At 37.8% G+C, this 21,716-nt stretch overlaps 1 protein-coding gene across 1 annotated transcript; it reads right to left on the bottom strand.

Annotated features, from left to right (window-relative positions):
- Window positions 1-300: 300 nt before the first annotated feature.
- Window positions 301-11,345, bottom strand: LOC117022600 (lysozyme-like protein 1). Its single transcript, XM_033106722.1, has 4 exons — window positions 11,207-11,345; window positions 10,544-10,702; window positions 1,215-1,293; window positions 301-370 (listed from the first exon to the last, which is right to left on the bottom strand). The coding sequence occupies exons 1-4, from the start codon at window positions 11,343-11,345 to the stop codon at window positions 301-303; spliced, it is 447 nt and encodes a 148-aa protein (XP_032962613.1).
- Window positions 11,346-21,716: the final 10,371 nt, after the last annotated feature.

The following is a 21,716-nucleotide window of genomic DNA, read 5'->3' as shown; positions in this document are numbered from 1 at the left end:
GGCAAACTTATTTTTAAATGAGCAGCCACTTTAGGGCCACAGAACCAGGACTCTTTCCAATAAAGGGAAATTTGTTCCTTCCAGGGCTAGAACATTTTGTAGGTGACTTTTCAAGTCGTAACTTTGTGCTCTTATACTATTTCAATGGAAATATTTATTTCCTTAAAAATATAGCTTAGTTTTCCCTCTCCAACTCTGAGAAGGAATATTGAGAGGAAGGGGGACAGGTGACCCAAGCATTTTGACATTCATTACACTTTCTAAAGAGTTGTTACAAAGCATCCTTGGTCCAGTTCCAGTTTATGAAACCTCACATCCTTTTTTCCACTCAGACAGTTCTCTGCCCTCACAGTGTTTCTTCCAGCCCTGCCTAAGAAGGAAAGAAAAGTAGAAATAAAAGAGAAAAGCATGACTATCCAAATATTCTTAGGTTCAAAAACCATAGATAATTCACCCAAATAACCAGCAGTGCCTAGGATTTAGTTTCGTTTACTTCTGAGATCCAAGGACTCTATATTTTTGCCTTGTTAAGACTTCTCCTGGTTTTCTTCTAGTCATTACTCATCGCAGCAACAAGGAAGCAATTTTTTATAAAGAAGGGCCGTTTAGTTAAACACCTACATCTCTGAAAATGTGGGTTTCCCAAGTGGGTGACCTGATTAGCAATGTGCACCAGAAGCGCAGCCAAACACATGACAGTCAGCACCATGAAACACTGTTCCCTGCATAATCCTAGGGAAGCGTCCTGCCAACTTATTGTGTAACTAATGTGGTCATTTTCCTCTCACTTCTGCGTGTTCTCTCTCCCCACAAAATATTGTGATAGCCCTCTAAATCTTATCCAAATCTAGAGAAAACTCAAGCTTGTTTCCTCTGGTGTATTGACTTCATTTATGCTTTCTAATTCACATTAGAAAGCAACTCTTTTTCCATTGTTTGGAACGTGAAATGCCATTCAAATTGTCCTGGCTTAATACCATCTCTTCTTCACATACAAATGCCTTTCATGTTCACTGCACACACACACACACACACACACACACACACACACACATACACACACAAATGGAGAAGGGGATAGACAAGTCACAGTGACACCACTGTTGGACCACTCTGCAGAAATGAGTTTGTCACCGTCCACTGCAGCCACGACAAATGGACACACTGTAGGTTTTGCCCACATCAGCTTAAGTCTCCCAAGGGATGCCTCTTACCAGTAGTTCATCCCTTCTGTCTCTTTAACAATTTTCTTGGCACAGATAATCGCATCTGTGAGGTCGTCAGTGAGCAAGGCTATAAGAGAGGAGGCATAGAGTTAGCTGAGACTGTTATTTGAGGTTTCCTTCACTTTTTTCACTGCTTTTTTGGAACAGGGAGGTGGGAAGAACTATGAGCTTAATAGTCTTATTTTTGTTGAGCTTCTTCACAAATCAATGAATTCTTTTTTTTTTTTTTCCAGACTATCCACATCTTGAATTTCTTGAAGTTTCAGAGGAATAGACCAGTCCTGAAGGGTTTCTTTAAAAAGTGTTTAGAGAAGATGCAATAGCAGAATGTTTTTTATGTCCTAAAGAAATACATGAGTGAGACAAGACAGTACAATATTTTCTTTACTCGGGTTAGTTTGACATATAAGATCTCTTTACAGGTAAATATTAAACTTTATTGTAACTTTCTAGTTTGTACATTAAAATATTTTTATCTAAGGTGTTTCTCATATGCAGACATTTTTAAGTTTTATGTCAAATACATCAATCTTTGCCTTTATTATTTTCTATGGTTTTCAGACATGACAAATCTTTCAATTGAAAATGTATTAATTGATATCAGCATTCTTTCCTGCTTGCCCAGAAGTGGCCTCAAAATCCTTCTCAATACAAACATGACAGGTAAAGGCAAATAAATATAAAAGTCCAACATCACTTCTATTGCAGGTTGGGTTCTCCAGGAGGAGATGCTGAGACGAGTTTGGATACAAGGTATTATTAGGGATCCACACATGTGAAAGCATTGGGCAGATGGAGAGGTGCAGCTCTGATGCAGGCCATTCAAAGACTCAGCCAACCAAGCCAGAAGCTCGGGAGTGAATACTACCCATCAGACTTGTCCACAGCAGGCCCAAATGGCCAGGTCTTTATACCTCTGTCCCCCTCAGTCACTGGATATGGGCTGCCCCAAAAGGTATAGCCTTAGGGAGGAAGCTCTCTGTAGCTAAGGCAGACTCTGAAGGAAGTGCCAGGTAGTCTGTTAGCAAATCACACAAATACAGCTGGGGCCAACATCTTCTGTTCAAGGAAATCTGGGTAGTATCTCCATGCCCACCACGAGTACCAATCAAACACATAAAAACTCACACCACTTGATATCATTTCTATTTATCAATTGAACAAAGATTTTCTTAAGAATTGGGTAATGCTCAGTGTTGACAAGGTGCAATGAGATAGGCACTCTTGTGTACCTGCAGGTGGGAGTATAATAGGTTCAACTTTTCAGGAAAACAATTTAGCAGCAGAAGAGCCATAAAATGGTTCTTATCCTTTTGCTTAGTGATTTCTCCTTCTGGCTCTATGTTAAGGAAATAATCATGAATACAAACAAATGTTAATTTACAAAGCGGTTTACTGTAGCTTTATACATGAGAAAATGTATTTCCAGATGGAAAAAACCTAATTTCCTCATAATTATGGAACTTCACATTAATAATAATTCCTGCATATAATGAAATAATGAGCCATTTAAATCATGTTTCATATGATTTAATAATGTTGGAAAATGCTACCAACATAAAGTTACTAATATTGTAAAAATTTCTGTCTAAAGCTATACTGTCAAATATGGTAGCCATTAGTTACACGAGACTATTTAAATCTAAATTAATTAATACAATTAGAACTTCAGTTCCTCAGTTGCTCTCGCTACATCTCAAATGCTTTATAGCTCCTTTATTGTGGCTAGTGGTTCTTTTATTGGATAGTACAGATAGATAATATTTCTATCATCTCAGAAAGTTCTATAAGAGAGCATTGATATTTAAAAAAAGGTCATAAATTCACCAGTACTTTATGAAAGATTAGCTCTTAATCATATGATCACCAATGCTTTTAAATTGTCACTGTATATTTTCTAAATATTTTAGAGATGCATTATTTCTATTGTCAGAAAAAATAACCAAAGAGAATAAAGTTAGTTTAAAATAGTGCATTTTAATGGAGTATTACAATATCAAATTACTTTGCAAACTCAGTTGAAAATGAAATCTTTCCTTGTGTATGCTGGTTTAGTTGCTAATTATGTTGCTTTCTCAGCTAGCCTTAACTAGGAGATAAACATAGTAATAGATTTTTGTTAAGCAAATTCGTTTTAAAGGCAGTTTATTTTTTATTTAAAGCAAACGTTTTTTAAAAAAAAAAACAAAAACGTTTTTAACCAAGAGAAAATTGAAAAAAGATATGATCTATAAATGTTAACACATTCAGGCAATATATGCAAATTCCCTAGCATTTGGTGTACAGTGAAAAATAAAGCTTTATTAGGTTATAAAAGTTTTTAGCCTTGTTTCTAGAGAGGTAAGCATTTAGGATAATAATAGCTATTACTAATAGCTAACCTTTATAAAAAACTTACTTTGTGTCAGGCACACATTAAGTCTCTTTATCATTCTCTCTCTTAGTCCTTAGAACAATCCCATGGATGGGTACAATTATTATCCCTATAAACTGAGATCACACATGCAGTAAATGAGTCTGCACTTCAATTTAGGGCTTAAAATTTGTTGTCCTCGGATACTTCCCTCTAACAGAGCCACTTAAGCAAAGCTTTCTGCTTATGGAACACTATATGCTAATGAAATTGACAATAAAAATATAAATGCTTTATTAATTTTTCAAGTATTTATTTACTAGGGTATTATCCAAACTTAAATGCTTGCTATCTGATACATGTTCAGATTACTTAGAAACACTTTATTTTGTGTGCATAATGCTTGCTTAGTGCTGAGATACTGTGGTTTGTGTTTGGAAGTGGTTGGGGCCTGTTTCCTAGGAGAAGTAGGTTCTGAGGGGCCCCAAGGGGTGGGAAGGACACAGATTATACACAGTGGGGAAGAAGCTGAGGGTATTCTATTACACTAGGATTGGAGCACACCCCAGATATGGCCACAAAGAGCAAGGTTCATTCCGGGTAAGGCAGTTTGTTTGGCTGGAGATGCCCTAAGACCATGAGTGGGAGACTAGCTTCTCTAGGTCCAGGTAGTGGAGACCACATAAGGTGTTTGTCAGCCTTCTGCTTTGTTACAGCATTTTGTTTCACACTTGAGATGTTTCAAAAGTGCTAGTTGGACATGACTTAGAATTTGCTTAGTAGTATGTTACGGAAGGTGGGGGCTGGGAAGTAAAGAACTTTGTGCCCTGTGTTGAGATGTGAAAACACAATGAAATCACCACAGAGGGGCAGCAGAGGGGCAGGAATGAGTTAAGATGACAAGTATTTTAGGATCCAAGCCAAGAAGTGCTTCTGCTCAATTTACTTTAAATAGACAATTCTGTCCAGTCGAACATGAATAAGAAAAGGGTTATGTTGAATGGCAAAACATTATTCAATTGAATAGTTTATTCTCCCACATCCAACAACAGAAAGCAGCAACAATCTACACAAAAAGAATTACTTATTTGCAGTTGTTCTGCTTCAAATCTCTCTGTGTGTCCCCAGCATCTTAGTATATCCCAACTAAAATATCACAATTTGCATCTCTTTCCCCCATCTGTGACAAAGGCCAACTCAGACACACAGCTGGTGAGAAATAGAGATTAATATAAGTCGACTAGATACAAAAGGCAATCTTTTTCTTAGACATCTCTTATTTTAAGGAGGTCTATGATGTTGGAAGAAAATAAAGATTACTATTATATTATTAATATGCATGCATGTGTATACATACATACGTATGTGTATGTATATATACACATATTGTTATATATAACAATATTGTTATATACATAAAACAATATATATATATATATAATATTCTGTCCAAACAATTTGGACAAGGTAGGCAGGGATTTTAGGAATACAATTTGGTATGGGAGTGAGGAGATTCTACAGCTTCAAAGATGGATATGGGTGGTATGTATACTGTACATATATGAAATGTCATGTACCTTATAAACATACCCTAATGCTAAATTATTTCCAAGTTCCCAAGAACAAATGTCCCTACTGTAAAATACATGGGACAGAATGACATTGTCCATAATTAAACACTCTGTGGCCTGAAGCTGAGGGTGATCAGTCACTGAGGATATAAAACTAATATCCTGTTTTCTATTTTAAAGTTGTCTCTAAAAATCCCATGCTACTTATGATAAGAAAACAGATATGAATGTTCCCTCACCTCTTACCATGAACTGTCCAACATTTTAATTTCTAGAATCCAAGATTCTCTTGCAGATATACATTTGCCCCAGATTTCCTCAATGGGAACAAATTGAACAATATTAAATTTTTATTATATTAAACTGCATGTAAAGTTAAGCATGGCCATGATGGAGTAACAGATTGTGTCTCCCACTGTAAACAACTAAAAAACTAGATAAAATATGACAACAGTTTTTCAGACATTACACAACAGACAATGCACGATCATGATTCTTGAGAGATAGAAACCAAATGAGGTGAGCCTTGTGATTGCTATGACTTTCTGCCCAGAGGTATTTTCCAAATGAGGGAGGTAAAATTCAGGTGGGAGATGGCAATCTAAGTGGAGGAGACAGAGATCAGAGGCCAAGGCAGCTGGAATTTGTGGAGAAGAATAGCTGAGAGGTAGGAGCTACCCAGAAGGAGAGCACCAAAAATCTGCATAAAAATCCAACTGAGAAAGGAATTAAGAAGTATAAATTGCCAGTTATAAAAATGGTCATGGGGATATAAAGTACTGCTTACGGGATATAATCAATAATATTGTAATAGCTATGTATGGTGTCAGATTGGTACTAGACTTACTGAGGTGATCACTTCATAAGTCATATAAATGTCTAATCACTATGTTGTACACCTGAAACTAATATAATATTGTACGCCAATTGTACTTGGAAAAAAAAAAGCATTCCACTGAGTCTTTGGCTGAAGGCTAATCTGACCATGCAGAGGATAAAACTCTTCAAGGTAGTCAGAGAACAATTACCAGGGACTTAAATAGTTACAAAAGTCACACAGGGCTGTGAGATATTTAATTTCTGACTAGCCAGGGGACAGGCCCCTTGCTGAACCCTTGGGATAGTAAAAAAGATACAAGAAGAGCCATGTCTTTGTACTAAAACTAAACTAGTTCTACCACAAAGACCACTCTAGAAGTTCTCTGATCAGTATTAACTATTTGCCATGATGAAAACACTCCCTAAAGGAAGACAACATAATCCAGACACTCAACAATGTGACATTCACAATGTCTAATGTCCACTGAAAGGTTATCATTGCCTGTGCAAAGAGACATGAAAATGTGATCCATGACCAGGAGAAAGATCAGTCAATAGAAAGACCCAGAAATGACAGGCTTGATTGAATTAACAGACAAGAAACTTAAACAGCACTTATAAATATGCTGATTTATATCAAGGACTTAAAGAAAATCATGAATAAAATGAGAGGAATGAAAGCTATAAAATAAAATAATTACCTAGCACTGAAAAACCTACACTATCTGAAATGAAACATTTAATTGATGAATTTAATAGATTAGGCACTTCAGAAAAAAAGATCAGAGAACTTGAAGATATAGCAATGAAAACTACTGAAAATAAAAGACAAAAAGGGAAAAAGGCTGAAAAAAAGATGAAGAGCCTCAGTGACCTATGGGACAACATTATGTTATCTAACACATGTGTCATTAGTGTCCTAGGAGAAAAGATGAAAATTAAGGGATCCATAGTATTAGTATCGAGTAAGCTAAACACAAGAAAATACACATTTTGATTAAATCACTGAAAAAATTGGTGATAGAAAGAAAATCTTAAAAGCAGCTAGAGGAAAAAGGACACATTACATACAGGGAAGACTGATAAGAAAATCACTGATTTCTCTTAATAAACAAGTCATGCAGAATACAATAGGATATCCTTAACAAATTAACAGGAAGACATTTGTCAGCCTAGAATTTATAGAGAAAATATTCTCCAAAGAAGAAAATGAAACAGACATTTTGAGATAAACAAAATCTAAGAGAATGCTTACCAATAGACCCCTCCCACTTGAAAAAAAAAGTCGAAGGAAGTTCTTTAGGCTGAAGGAAAATTATATCACTTAACTGCCTGCCCAAATGAATCCACCAAAGGAATGAAGAATGTTGGAAATGATAAATATATGATAAATATAAAGATCCTTTTCCTCTTTTAAAATTTTCACTTAAGAAATAATTGTTTAAGGCAAAAATAATAAATTGTGAGGTGTGTAAAATGTTGAAGTAAAATGCATGACAACATAGCACAAAAGATAGGATAGAGAAAATAGAAGCATACATTAGAAAATGCGTATTTGTGAAGTAACATAATGTTATTTGAAGGTAGAATGTGATAAGATAACTATGTATGTTGTAATCCCTGGGGCCAGCATTAAAAATAGAACAGAATTATAGTTACTAAGCCAATGGAAGAAATGAAAGAGAATACTGAAAAATATTCAATTAATCCAAAAGAAGGCAGGAAAAATGAACCACGAAGAGATGACACAAATAGAAAATAACTACACGGTGGATTTTAAAGTAACCATATCAGTAATTATATTAAATGTAAATGGTCTAAACCAAGGTTCATCAAACTGTGGCCTCCAGGCCTATGCACTATTTTTATAAAAAAAAGTTTAATTGGAACATAGCCTTGCCCAGTCACTTACATATTGTCCATGGCTGCTTTCGTACTACATGGAAAGTTGAAGTTACAACAGAGACAGCATATGGCCCATGGAGCCTAAAATATTTACTACTGGGCTTTTTAAGACAAAGCTGATCCCCTGGTCTAAACATACCTATTGAAAAGCAGAGATAGTTGGGCTAGACATAAAAGTAACACCTAACTACACGCTGTCTATCAGAAACTCAATGCAAATAAAAAGACACAGATACATTAAAAGTAAAATAATGGAAAGAAATATACCATGCAGAGACAGTTGAGTGGCTATATTACCATTAGACAAAGTAGATTTGGGGACAAGAAATATTACCAGAGTAAAGGAGCGACAGTGACTCTAATGATAAAAGGGACATCCTTTCTGGATACCCTTTTTTTTTTTTTCTTATTTGGATTTTGGCAGATTTCAATTCCTTGTGTTGTAGGACTGAGGTCCCTGATTCCTTGCTGGATGTCAGCTGAGGGTTATTCCCAGTGTCGAAGGCCTCCTCTAAATTCCGTGACTTGTGGCCCCCCCTTCCTCCATCTTCAAAAGCCATCAGTGGTGACTTGAGTACTTCATATTTTGAATTCTTTCTCTTCCTACTACTGTCGTCAATTCTCTCTCTGACCACCACTGGGAAAGATTCTCCACTTTTTAGGATTCATGTGATTAGATTGGGTCCACCTAGATAACCTAGGATAATCTCCCCTTCTCAAGGTCAGTGTTGTCAGTTACATTTGCAAAGTCCCTTTAGCCATGTAGGGTAACATATACACAGGTTTCAGGCATTAGGGATTGGATATTCTGGGGGGCCATTATGAGACCTACCATGGGAGGTAATGCACATGTCCAATCACCATGTTTAAGACTCCACTGGCGAACTCTTAAGGAATGCTAATGAGATCGACCAGGATGGGTAGGGTTTTAAAAGTCATACCTTCAGGAAGGTGAAGATAATAATACAATAGCCCAAAGAAATTGAAAATGAGAGTTATCTACTTAATCACTTTCAAATGTTTAATAAGTTTCTGTGTATAAAACAGAGCAAATTTGTTTTGAGTAAGTCCAGAAGGACAAACTAGGATTAATGGAAGAAAGCTATAAGGAGGTAGATTTTGGTCCAACAGACATTTTTCTAACTTAAGAGCTGATCAATGGTTAGGTGATCTGCTTCTGGAGGTAGTGAGCATTCTGTATTAATGCAGGGCTAAGGATAATTTACTAGATAAATTGTTCAATCATTCATACATTCAAACATAGGTATGGATCATCTTGTGTCAAAGAGAAATTAAAAGTTTACTTCCTGCTCTTAAAGAATTTGCCATAGAATATTTTATGACTCTTTGTCTTCACTCTTGCTCCTCATTCCCTCCATTCATTTATTTAATCAATATTTATTGAGCTCCACCAATGGCCAGGCACCATTCCAGGCATTTAGGATATATCAGTGAACAAAACAGATGAAACCCCTGCCTTCATGAAGCTTACATTCTAGAGGGGAAGTAAACAAGACAATCGTTGACTGAGCTGTCATTCTGCTACTGAATACCTTTTGCATCAGGCCCTTCTGTATGCCCCCAGCCAAGACCATTGTCAGGTCGCTGAATCTCTCACCTCAACAATTGCAGTGGCATTTAATAGTCCTTTCTTTGATTTCACTCACACCCTGCTATAGATTAATTTTTCCTAAACAATGCTTAATCAATGAATCTCTATTAGTTTCCTATTGCTGGCAGAAATCAGTACATCATTCTTCTTAGCCTGGCTTCTAAGGTGCTTCGCGATCAGATAGTAATCAACATTTCCAGTCACATGTCCTATTATCTGTTTTCATGTCCCCTTTGTTCCAGGTAAGACAAATGTCTCCCGTCTCCCTGTCTATACCCCACACATCGCACATTCACCTCTCTGCTTTTGTAGTTCCCCTTACCTGGGATGACTCCTCTCTGTCTCTGAAGAGCCAAATCTTATCTACCTTTCAGGTCTTAGATCAAATATCACTGTGTCTATAGAATTTCCAGGATTTTCCTAATAATACCTCTTTCCTCTGAAGCCCACAGCACTAAACCCAAGCCTATTTATAGTCATTCATCTGACTTCATATAAGCACGTATATTCTCTTCTTTAATGCCAGAATTTATGTCTGATGCATTTTGCTATCCTCAGTTCTGTGCACACCTATATTTCTTAAATGATTGAAGTAGAAGGTTTGGAAGGAAATTCTAGCTTTATTTCTACTGTTTAAGAAATGCTATGTAAAGTGTATTTATTTGTCTCATTCTGTACAAAAGAAGCATTCTTTTGAGTTAATTGCCTATGCAAGTTAGTTGGCAAACTAACTTGAGATTTCTCCTCAAACAATGAGATTTCTCCTCATTGAAGATATTTAATGTCTCCATGCATGAAAGTGTAGTAATGTCATTTGCCCATCCCCCCGTTTTCATGGTGGGTTCCATAAAAACCATCTTAGAGGGAATAAGTCATCTTTGGACAAGTAGGCCACAGGATCAAGAGTGTCACATTGAGGAACTGTTGAATAATTTATTGGCCTGGTATAGACCTACTTGGACATCTCAACTCCAAATTTCAGTTAAAACAAAATGGGTGGATATCCCACTATCAGTTTTCTTGTCTTTGTCCCCAAGGATGAAAATCAAAACTGTACCTGAGCAGGCAACGTGACAGTGGTTCTTCTCTTGTAGCTTTGCATGCCTGCACCACGTATAACTGTTTATCTGAAAAATGCCATAGTCAGTGCTTCCATCCTCCAGGACAGTCTGAGCTGTGGTGTTGTAGTGGCTCTCGTAGTACGCCATGCAGATCCCTAAAGGGGGAGATGTCAGAAATGCCAGAGAAAGAGATGCATTGTTTCTTCCAACCCTGTTCTTAAGGGACAGTTCCCTTATGTAGGCTATAATAATTCTTTGCTCCCAATAAACCTTGGAGAGGGTCAGGGCAGGTAGGGCACCCATGGGACACATGATGGGCAGGGATGGCTACCTGAGCTTCACACCTACTCGGTGGCTGAACCTGGACTAAACTAAAAGTCAGATCTGCCCCCTCACAATGCCAGCATGTGTGGCATTGTTTTCTCCTTCCCTTGCTGGTGTCATTAGTACAGGACTCCAGGAGTGGGGACATGAGGGACGAGGAAGGAGCAGAGAAGCCCCAGAGAGCAGCAGTTGAGGAGAACATATGAACACCTGGTGGTCATTCCTGGTGGAGCAGAACATGGAAATGCTGGGAACAGAAGGGAGTGTGGAGAGTGCCTCTGACATCATGGGGGAGACATCAGGGTACAAAAAGAACAGGAAGGGAGAAATCTCACAGTTTCCAAGGCTAAATCCCTGGTAATTGTCCAGGCCAGCCCTCGCAAATATTTTTGCCAGTTTACAGCGAGTGTAGATTTTGGGCTCAGTGACTGTGGCCAGACAGCCAATCAGGGCCAAGATGCCAGGAGCCTTCATCCCAGGGCCTGGTCGTGGCAGAACCTGTCAAAGATCAAAGGACCAGGTCAGACAACCTTGCTTCATCCTAAGATTAAGTCTGTCACCAATGAGAACTTCAAAATCTGCCAGCCACAGTTGTGGGCAGCTCTGCCTGGATGTTTCCTGTCACTTTTAATCATTCAGAACCAGCACCACAGAAAACCAAAGAGGATACAGCACAGGGAAGGAGTGAGTGCAGGCTCTTTCCTTAATACTCTCTACATGGTTGTTTCCAAGTAAGTGCTTCTGTTCCTAGGATCAGGCAAGCAAAGAATTCAATCCTCCTTTATTCATCCAGCTTGAAACCACAGAGGACAATATATTTCTAGGATTCCCATTAACTTTATGAACAGGACAAAAAGCACCCAGAATACAAAGAGTTCGGTATTCCCTATATATGTGGAAACACACACCCAGTTCCAGCCAGAGATGAAATATGCATGGGTCTGCATAGACAACTGCAAGATCTATTGTTTGGGGGTATCGGGAAGGGAGAAGATTTAGCACCTTATCTTTCTTCCATTCTCTTTTCTTGATACTTTTCCAAATGGGGACACATTGCTTCAAAAATATGTCTTATGTCACAAATGCAATGTTTTGCTGGGCTCCTCTACCACTGTTCCCCGGAGCCCCCTAAAGTCTGCTGTCAGCTGATGAGCAGGAGCGCATGGATGACGGTGAGTGATAGGAGGAGGAAAGTGTTGAGTGGTGGGAGCGCCCCCCACTGAATTACTTAAAATGGGAGTAGGATCAAGAGCTTCACCCCTTATTAGCTACTAGCCTTCCAGAAGCACTTCCTTTCTTGAGTTAACGTGTCATTCCCAAATATAACGATCTTGCTGGGATGGGGGTGGAGTGAAATTTCTGACAACTGCTCATGAGACCAAATGTGATATTAATACATATTTCAATTCAATGTCATTTTCTGCACCTGCTTAGAACTTTTTAAAATTATTAGTTTCTCCTGTTGGAGTTAGGTTCCCCAACTTAGACGTGAAGCTGAAAACAGGGCTGAGTGTTCAGCAAGGTCAGAGGGACACTCACTAGAGGGCTTTAAATTAACTAAGCAGTAAGCTAACTACCTGTCATCTGGGGCATGTAGAATGCATACTGGCCGATAGCCAGTGTCAGCAAACCTGTCCTTAACAGAGTCCTTAAAAAAGGACTGCTTTTTAAGCTTTATCGGAACGTAGCTACAGTCATTCGGCAATGTATTGTGTATGGCTGCTTTCTCACTACAATGGCTGAGTTGAGTGGCTTTGCTAGTGATCTTAGAGACCACAAAGCCTAAAATATAATCTGACCCTTTACAGAAAAAGTCCCCGCTGTACAGCATTGAGCTACGCCCTAGTATTGAGCCAGGTGCTGAGGGGGAGACAAATGAAGTTTAAGATGCAGAGTTTACAAACTAAGTTGCCTTAGAATCTTACTGGTCCCAAACAAATAAAACCAACAAAACAAACCCACCCCACAACATAATGTTCTACATCCTTCAAGCCGGGGGCTGACATTGCTGGTCCTTTGGGACAGGTGATTTCGTAGGAGTAATTTCAGTATTACTAAAAAGGTGTGTGTATTCCTGGTGCCTCAGCCCCCAGGGATGTCGCTCTGGTGAATCTGTGCAAGAAACACTGCTCTACTTACTCAGTCAGTGATTTGCAGCTCACATGAGCTTCCTGCATCCCCTGAAGCCATTTCTGATCCTTCCAAGGCACAAATGATCTGGTCTTCAACCAGGAACCTTTCTTTAGAGCCTTAGAGAAAGAAGAATTCTTGACTCTTTTGTTTCCAACTGCCTAGAGATTCTAGAATTCTACTTCTTGGGACTGAGGAGATTAGTGCATCCCAGCCGTTCCTGCCTCTCTGTTTTTCTTCTTCTTCCCCAACAGTCCTCCTCACTATTCAACTCAGCTAGGGCCTCTCATCCACGTGAGAACTCTTCTCTAAAGTAACGTCTCCAAACTTTATCACAAATCCCATTAATGCGTGTAAGCTAAAGAAGGCTTGAATGAACGCTGTAGTGCTGAATTAGAGACAGATGTTATCTATCTATCTATCTATCTTCAGATTGATACACACATGTATACACACATACATGTACACATATAGAGGGTGCCAAAAAATGTACACACACTTTGAGAAAGGAAAAAAACTGTATTAAAAGTGTAATGTTCGATATGTGCTGATAACAGAAGATGAATACAAGTCACATTTGACTTCTGCAATTACAAGAGGCGCTCAAAGTGGTTACCATCAGCATAATTTTAATACAGTTTTTTCCTTTCTTAAAATGTGTATACATTTTTTGGCACAGTGTGTGTGTGTATCTCCTATCTTTAACAGATAAATAATATAGGTATGTATGTATACATGGGTCAGTATACATACATATATGTCTTCTGAGAGGACCTAGATGTGACGCTCCGTAACAATGAGCACACTCAGCACCCAGATCTTGCTTTTAGCAGCATTATTTAATAAAATAAACCAAGAGTCCTTAGAAAACTGGTGGATTTCAGAACTGGGGCAGGGAAAATGCAAGAGGAGCCTGGAACATCTTATTAGTGCTAACAATTAAAGGAGTGCTCAAAAAGTGAGAAAGAGAAGGGAGGGGATAATATATCAAAGAGACAGAGGAGCCGAACTGAAAGAACTCCCAATGGCCAAACTGGGACAATTTAAGCAACAAAATAAATAACTGCAGTATTGGATTATAACTCAGAGAATAAAATAAATATCTGGGAGTACATACTGATATAAATAATGATTGAATAAATAAATATATAGGGAGAAGGGACAAATCTTACAGAAGAATTCTAAGTAATCTATGTGGAAAACACCCCCTCCAGGAAATGGGGCTCAATTCTCCTCCCTTTGGATAGGGGCTGGACTTTGTGACTTGCTTCCAACAGATAGAGTATAGAAAGGGGAAAATGGTAACTTTATATAAGCAGAAAAATCTGGTAGAGCTGAACTTATCCAGTGATGAAAGTTAATCCTACCAGTGATGAGTCACATTGTGTGCTCCTGATAAGGTGTGTTGAGAAGGGCAATTCACCTCTGTGGTTTTCATCCTCCAAAACTGTAATCCCAGTTTAATCATGAGAAAACATATGTCAAGACACAAATGAAGGACATTCTGCAGAATACTTGACCAGCACTCTTCAAATGTGTCAAAGTCATGAAAAACAAGACTAGAACCTGCTACCGATTGGAAGAGATTGAGGAGATCTGATGTCTAAATACAGTGTGATATCTTGAATTGAATCCTGAAATAGAAAAAAGACAATTCAGAAAAACTGGTGAAATCTGAATCAAGCCCGTAGTCGATGCATTGTAGTTACATTAATTTCTTGATGTTGACAGATGTGCTGTAAATATATAAGATGATAATATGAGGGAAGCTGGGTAAAGAGTATATGGAGACTATATTATCTGTGAAACTTTTCTATAAATCCAAAATTATCCAAAACTAAAAAAAGAATCTAAAAAATCTGTTAGTTTAGGATACCCCTGGTAGCCACATACAACAGAAAACCTGAACACATTTGAAATACATGTGTGATATTGTGATTTCTAATAAGAAATATGTATTTGGTCCTTGTCCCCATTTCTGAAGCAGACATCCTAAAATCCTTGGAATTTCCTAAGTGATAAGAGTAATAAAGGTGTCTTGGTATTCATAACAAACCTCTTTCAACCACACTGAGATTAGGTTAATGAACTGACTTTTGGAAAGCCCCTAAGGATGGGGGCTGGTTGTCAGGGAAACCAACGTATAATTAGAGAATTGAAACTATCTGCCTTACCCCCTAACTTCCAAGGAAGGGAGAACAGCTGGAAATTGAATTCAATCACCAATGGCTAATGATTTTATCAATCATGCCTATGTAATGAAACCTCCACAAAAAAACAAAAAGAGGTGCTTCAGAGAGCTTCCACATTGGTGAACCAGAATGGATCCATATGCTGGGAGGGTGGTACACCCCAAACTCCACAAGGACAAATCCTCCTGTGTTCAGGACCCTTCCGGACCTCAACCCATGTATTTCTACATCTCATTGTTCATCTCTATCCTTTAATATCCTTTGTAATGAACCAGTGATCTAGTAGGTAAACTGGTTTCCTGAGTTCTGTGAGCCGCTCTAGCAAATTAATCGAACCCAAAGAGGGGGTTGTAGGAGCCTCTAATTTATAGCTTGTTGGTCAGAAGCACCAGTAGCATCCTGAACTTGAAATTGGCACCTGAAGTGAAGGGTGATCTTGTGGGACTGAACCCTTAAGCTGTAGGATCTAACTCTGTCTCCTGGAAGATAGTGTTAGAAGTGAGTTAAATTATAGGGCACCCAGTCAGTGTCGGCTTTGAAATGGAGAATTGCTTGGTGGTGTTGGGAAAAAAACACACCCAATGGACTTGTGTATTGTAAAGTGAAAAATGATTACTCTCTAAATGTGACAACCCATGTAACTACTTTGCCAAAGGAAAACACAGCAAATATGTGGCACGAAAGATTTTCAAAATCACTTCTTCTCATTACAAATTATCGTGAAGATTTTATTGTTTAAATTCCTCATTTTAAGAAAAATTAACCATATTGACTTCTTTGAAATTAAACTTATTGGAGAGACAAAGATTTGTATATTACATAGGTTTCAAGTGTACATTTCTATAATACATCATCTATGTAGCACATTGTGTGCTCACCACCCAGAGTCAGTATTCCTTCCATCAGCATACATTTGACCCCCTTCACCCTCTTCTATCACGCCCCCTCCCCTCTTACCCTCTGGTAACCACTAAACTGTTGTCTGTGTCTATGAGTTTTTGTTTCTCTATTTGTCTTTCTTGTTCCTTTGTTGCTTTCAGTTTTACATCCCACATATGAGTGAAGTCATAGGGTTCTCAACTTTTCCTGTTTGACTTACTTCACTTAACATAATAATCTCAAGAGCCATCCATGTTTTCACAAATGGCACTATTTCATCTTTTCTTATGGCAGAGTAGTATGCCATTGTGTATATACACTACATATTAACTTCTCATATAGTTAACCCTTAAAAATATAGTCTGATCTTACTTACTTTTTTATTAAATGTGACCACATTGGTGATATTCTTCTGTGTCACCCAAACTGCCATATATTGCAATGAACTGAAAAGAATGAATGGATGCATTATTCTCAATTCCCTTATCTGGGGCCATGTATAATGAGATGAGGACACAAGAGCCATAGAGTTCAGGTATAAAGAGTCAAGCTGCTAACCTTATACATTTACCTACATGGAACAACCAGCCACAAAGCTAAGACCAATACAGAAGTACAAAACAAGTCAAATTCAGACTTTGTCATCCTGATGGTGATTACAGCAGCAGTGACTTTAAATCAATGTATGTAGTTCCTAGTCCAAGGCTTCGGGAGATCTGAAAATCTCCTGTAATTGTATACAAAGTGGGAGTATTTATGTACACTTTTCTGGGGATAAACTCTAAATTTGACCTAATTACAAAAGACTTCCAAAACATTAAGAGTTGCTACTTTTGAGCGTGCTCTGCCAAGGTTAAACAGCTCATCCTCTAAAGCTTTCTGCCCTGCGTGAAGGCATGTGCATGGATAGGGTAGGAATTCTTCATGTGTCTTTCGTGCCACGCTAATCTTGCACTGGGTTTTCCTTATTGTTTCTATTTTTGACATTTTTAACATTTGCCAAATGCATAATGAAAGTTCTCCAGTGTTCCAAACACTCCAAAATCCTGGCACAGTTTAGGACAGTAAGATAACATTGATTACTTCATGAAACATACATTTGCTAAACTTTGTGGCACCCCAAGAAATTCTTAAGTCATTTGTGTCTAACCCTGAGGGAATCTGTGTGTGTGTGTGTGTTTGTGTGTGTGTGTGTGTGTGTGTGTGTACACGCACGCACGTGCATGTAAACATCTGTCCTTCCCCCGGCATTTTTCCTACTTTTCCTTCAACAATTTGTGGACCATTTTCTTTGCCATCGTCTTTGCAAACCTTCTCTCATTTTTACTCTCATATGTCAGCATGTCATGTTATAGCCATTTCCAATTTTTTTAGTCCAAAATAAATGCAGAAAGAACTTGCACTGTGGCTGAACTCTCCTTAACTTCTTGAAAGGAAAATGTCTGTGTGGCATGACTTTTTCCATCATTTAATCCAACTGTGCACTCCAAATAAGGAAAACCAGAAACCTAGCGGGCTTACAATCTCTGGCTCCTGTCAGTGGCCAAATGGTTGTAACTGTGAGCCAGATAATCAGGGTAAGAGGTACCAACCAAACTACCATCAGCCTTGAACATGTCCCCCAAAAGGAAGCCCTGTTTCTGCTAGACTCCTGATTATGTTGCCACTATTAAGTGAGAAAGAAGTTTTATGGAAATAATTCTAAGGCCCTTGATTCCCTTGCTGTCATTTATTTATTGTATCTGAGGTTTGCAGTAATTTGTAAGGATGTGTTTAAAATTCCAGTTAACATTTATCTCCATTCTCAACGCTGGTAGGCTCCAATTGTGAGAACTGAATCATCTGGTGACCTTTTCAATGTATAATTTAGATTCAGGAAAAATCACAATAATGAATCTGGATTCGTGAAGTTTATAAATGAAAGACAAACTATTTATAAACAAATAATAAAACTAAAATGAGATTATTTTAACAGGAAGAAATTCTAGAAATGTTGTAGTTAGTACCTTCTTTTATAAATTAACAATCTGAGGCCCCCATCAACAAAATAGAAAGACAACCTACTGAATGGGGGAAAATATTTGCAAATCATATATCTGATAAGGAGTTAATATCCAAAATATATAAAGAATGCATACAATTCAGTAGCAAAAAAACAAACAACTTGACTAAAAAATGGGTAGAGGATCTAAATAGACATTTTCCCAAAGACAGACAGATGGTCAACAGGTATATGAAAACATGCTCAAAATCACTAATCACAAAGGAAATGCAAATCAAAACCACAATGCGATATCACCTCATACCTGTCAGAATGGCTATTATCAAAAAGACAAGAAATAACAAGTGTTGGTGAGGATACGGAGAAAAGGGAACCCTCGTCCTGTTGGTGGGAATGTAAATTGGTGCAGACTCTATGGAAAACAGTATGGAGGTTCTTCAAAAAATTGACAATAGAATTACCATATGATCCAGAACTTCCACTTCTGGGTATTTATCTAAAGAAAATGAAAATGCTAATTCAAAAAAATATCTGCACCCTCCCCCACCCCATTATTGCACCATTATTTACAATAGCCAAGATATAGAAACAACTTGTGTCCACTGGTGGATGAATAGATAAAGAAAATGGGACCCACACACACACACACATACACACTATGGAATATTATTGAGCCATAAAAAACAATGAAATCTTGCCATTTTCGACAACATGAATGGAACTTGAGGGCATTATTCTAAGTGAATTAAGTCAGACAGAGGAAGACAATACCATGTGATCTTACTCATATGTGGAATCTGAAAAACAAACAACAAGCTAATAGATACAGAGAACAGAATGGTGGTTGCCAGAGATGGAAGGTTGAGGGTAGGCAAATGAGCGATGGAAGTCAAAAGGTACAAACTTCCAGTTATAAAATAAATAAGTGGGGATGTAATGTACAGCATGGCAACTATAGTTAATACCATATTGCATATTTGAAAGTTGCTAAGGAGTAGATCTTAAAAGTTCTCATGGCAGAGTTTGTGCCACTAATGAGGTTGCATAAGAAAAGTCAAGGATGCAAGATTGCATGGAAATTCCACTTGCTAACCCCAAATGTGGTAATAATAGTTAATAATAACTCAGCCAAGCATTCTACAGATGTAAAACATCATGGGTACTTCCGGGGGCGATCATTCCTAATTTCATTTGGAGACTTGAGGAAAACTCTTGCTCCTTTATATTTTCTCTTTGGTTGCCTTTGTGGAGTATTTCAACCTCCCTCCCATCTCTAGTTTCTTCCCAATCCATACATTTTCCTGGTCATTAGCATCTCCCAAAACCAGTGGGAAAAAGGCAGGCAATGGAGAAGGCTGAATCGGTCTATTTTTTTTCCATTAGTTTCAGATGTACAAAGCAGCGTAATAGTTAGACATTTACACCTCTCACAAAGTGGTAACCCTCGCTCCCTGAAGCTGCTATCGCTCTGACATCTTATATGGTTGTTACAATACCATTGGCTATCTGCCCTATGCTGTACTCCACCTCCCGTGACCCTACACACACACACACACACACACACACGAGGTTGGACAATTAAGTGTGCAAACTTGTTGAACAATGTTGCTAACTTTTTTGATATCAGAGGGATTATTCATTGTGAATTTGTACCAACTGGACACACAGTTAACTAAGTTTACTATTTGGAAGTGCTGAAAAGGCTGCGAGAAAAAGTTAGACGACCTGAACTTTTTGCCAACAATTCATGGCTCTTTCATCACGACAATGCACCAGCTCACATGGCACTGTCTGTGAGGGAGTTTTTAGCCAGTAAACAAATAACTGTACTGGAACACCCTCCCTACTCACCTGATCTGGCCCCCAAAGACTTCTTTCTTTACCCCAAGATAAAGGAAATATTGAAAAGAAGACGTTTTGATGACATTCAGGACATCAAGTGTAGTACGACGACAGTTCTGATGGCCATTCCAGAAAAAGAGATCCAAAATTACTTTAAAGGGTGGACTAGGCACTGGTGTCAGTGCATAGCTTCCCAAGGGGAGTACTTCGAAGGTAGCCATAATGATATTCAGCAATGAGGTATGTAGCACTTTTTCTAGGGTGGGTTTACAAACTTAATTGTCTGACCATATATATATACTTGACATACAATATTATTAGAATAATATTGTATATAAAATACTTGACATACAATATTATTCTACTTCAGCTTCAGTTGTACAGAGCATTGATCATGCATCTACAGGTCCCTTTTGTTTTTAAGACAGTTCTCATAAAAGATTTCAAGGGAGAAAGATGTTAAAAATGATTGCTAAAAATGAGATTTGAGTTTCTGTGACTTTAAATTGGTTATGCTTTTCCTGCGCTCTTTGAGAAAGGATAATCATATTCAATCTGGTTTTTAGATGTCTAGAGACCTAGGAACTAGGTTTGGAATTATTATAGGCTCTTTGGGAAGATTAATTGAAGATACTTATTTGGGTCAAGGGAGAATCTGTTCTTTTATGTTTTAAAGATACTTTCCTTTATAACTAATTGCCCATAAAAGATGAAAATGTGCTTTCACCTATTAAAAAATTAGTACAACTTAATTTTTTTCACTTTAAGAATATACTGTGACATTTTTGCAAAACACTTTCCACTTATGGTGGGTTTTCATGACTGGGTTTGTTTTTCCCCTTTTATGTGTTTGGAAATATACAATATTTATGATTATGCTTATATATGTTTAGTATGAAGCAAAAACTAGAGATATTTGGAAGTCAAGAATTCTGCAGAATTTGAAATCCAGAGCTCTTTAAACTGTAGGAATGTTTTGAAATGCTGAATTTTCTTGGCTTAGAAAATCTAAATTTGTGTTTAGGCATCAACCCCTCCACCTCTTGCAGCCCAGGGTCCTGGAGAGGAACCAGGGGGCATGTGCATGTAAAATCTGCTACAGTGCCGGGCTGGAACCGGCTGGGTTTCTATCACCTCAGGGCAAAGTAAGGAAGAGCAGGGCCTCTGAATCTGCACAGAATGTGAAATGAAAAATGCTGGCGTAGCCCTTCTCCCTGAGGAAAATACACACAGAGCTCAGAGAGCCATTGCCCCAAGATAATATTCCTTGCCTCAGAGACAAAAAGTCCAAAGGGTGACTTTATTTTTGTGTCTAAAACGAATGCACACTCACATGAAAGGAAGATAGATTTCTGAATGTAGCTCTGTTGTTCGTCTTCTTTGCATGAATCACAGGCGCATGCCTGTGCTTTGTGCCTCATGCTGTGTGATGACACTTTTTAGACTTATGTTATTAAAGATCTGGGACATTACAAAATGTTTTTTTTTTCCAAATATACGAATAATAGCAAAAAGGTATGAATTTGAAGTGATTCTCTAACACACAAGTTTCTTTGGGGGAAATGCGTATTAATGGGGTTTGGTTTCATCTGAGATCCAAGCAGCACGTGCAGTGTACAATCTTTAAATATATATACATATATGTGTATATGTATATATATATATACATATATAAATTATATGCAATATAATTAAAATACTGTAGATAATTAAATATTAATACGTATTAGTATATATATTAATATAACTTAGTTTTTTTACTTTAAGACTATATTGTGACATTTTTGCAAAACAATATTT

This window comes from Rhinolophus ferrumequinum, chromosome 5 (genome assembly GCF_004115265.2).
Source record: "Rhinolophus ferrumequinum isolate MPI-CBG mRhiFer1 chromosome 5, mRhiFer1_v1.p, whole genome shotgun sequence".
Lineage (NCBI taxonomy): Eukaryota > Metazoa > Chordata > Mammalia > Chiroptera > Rhinolophidae > Rhinolophus > Rhinolophus ferrumequinum.
The sequence above is the reverse complement of the archived record's forward strand: the minus strand, read 5'-3'. Positions and strand labels throughout refer to the sequence as shown.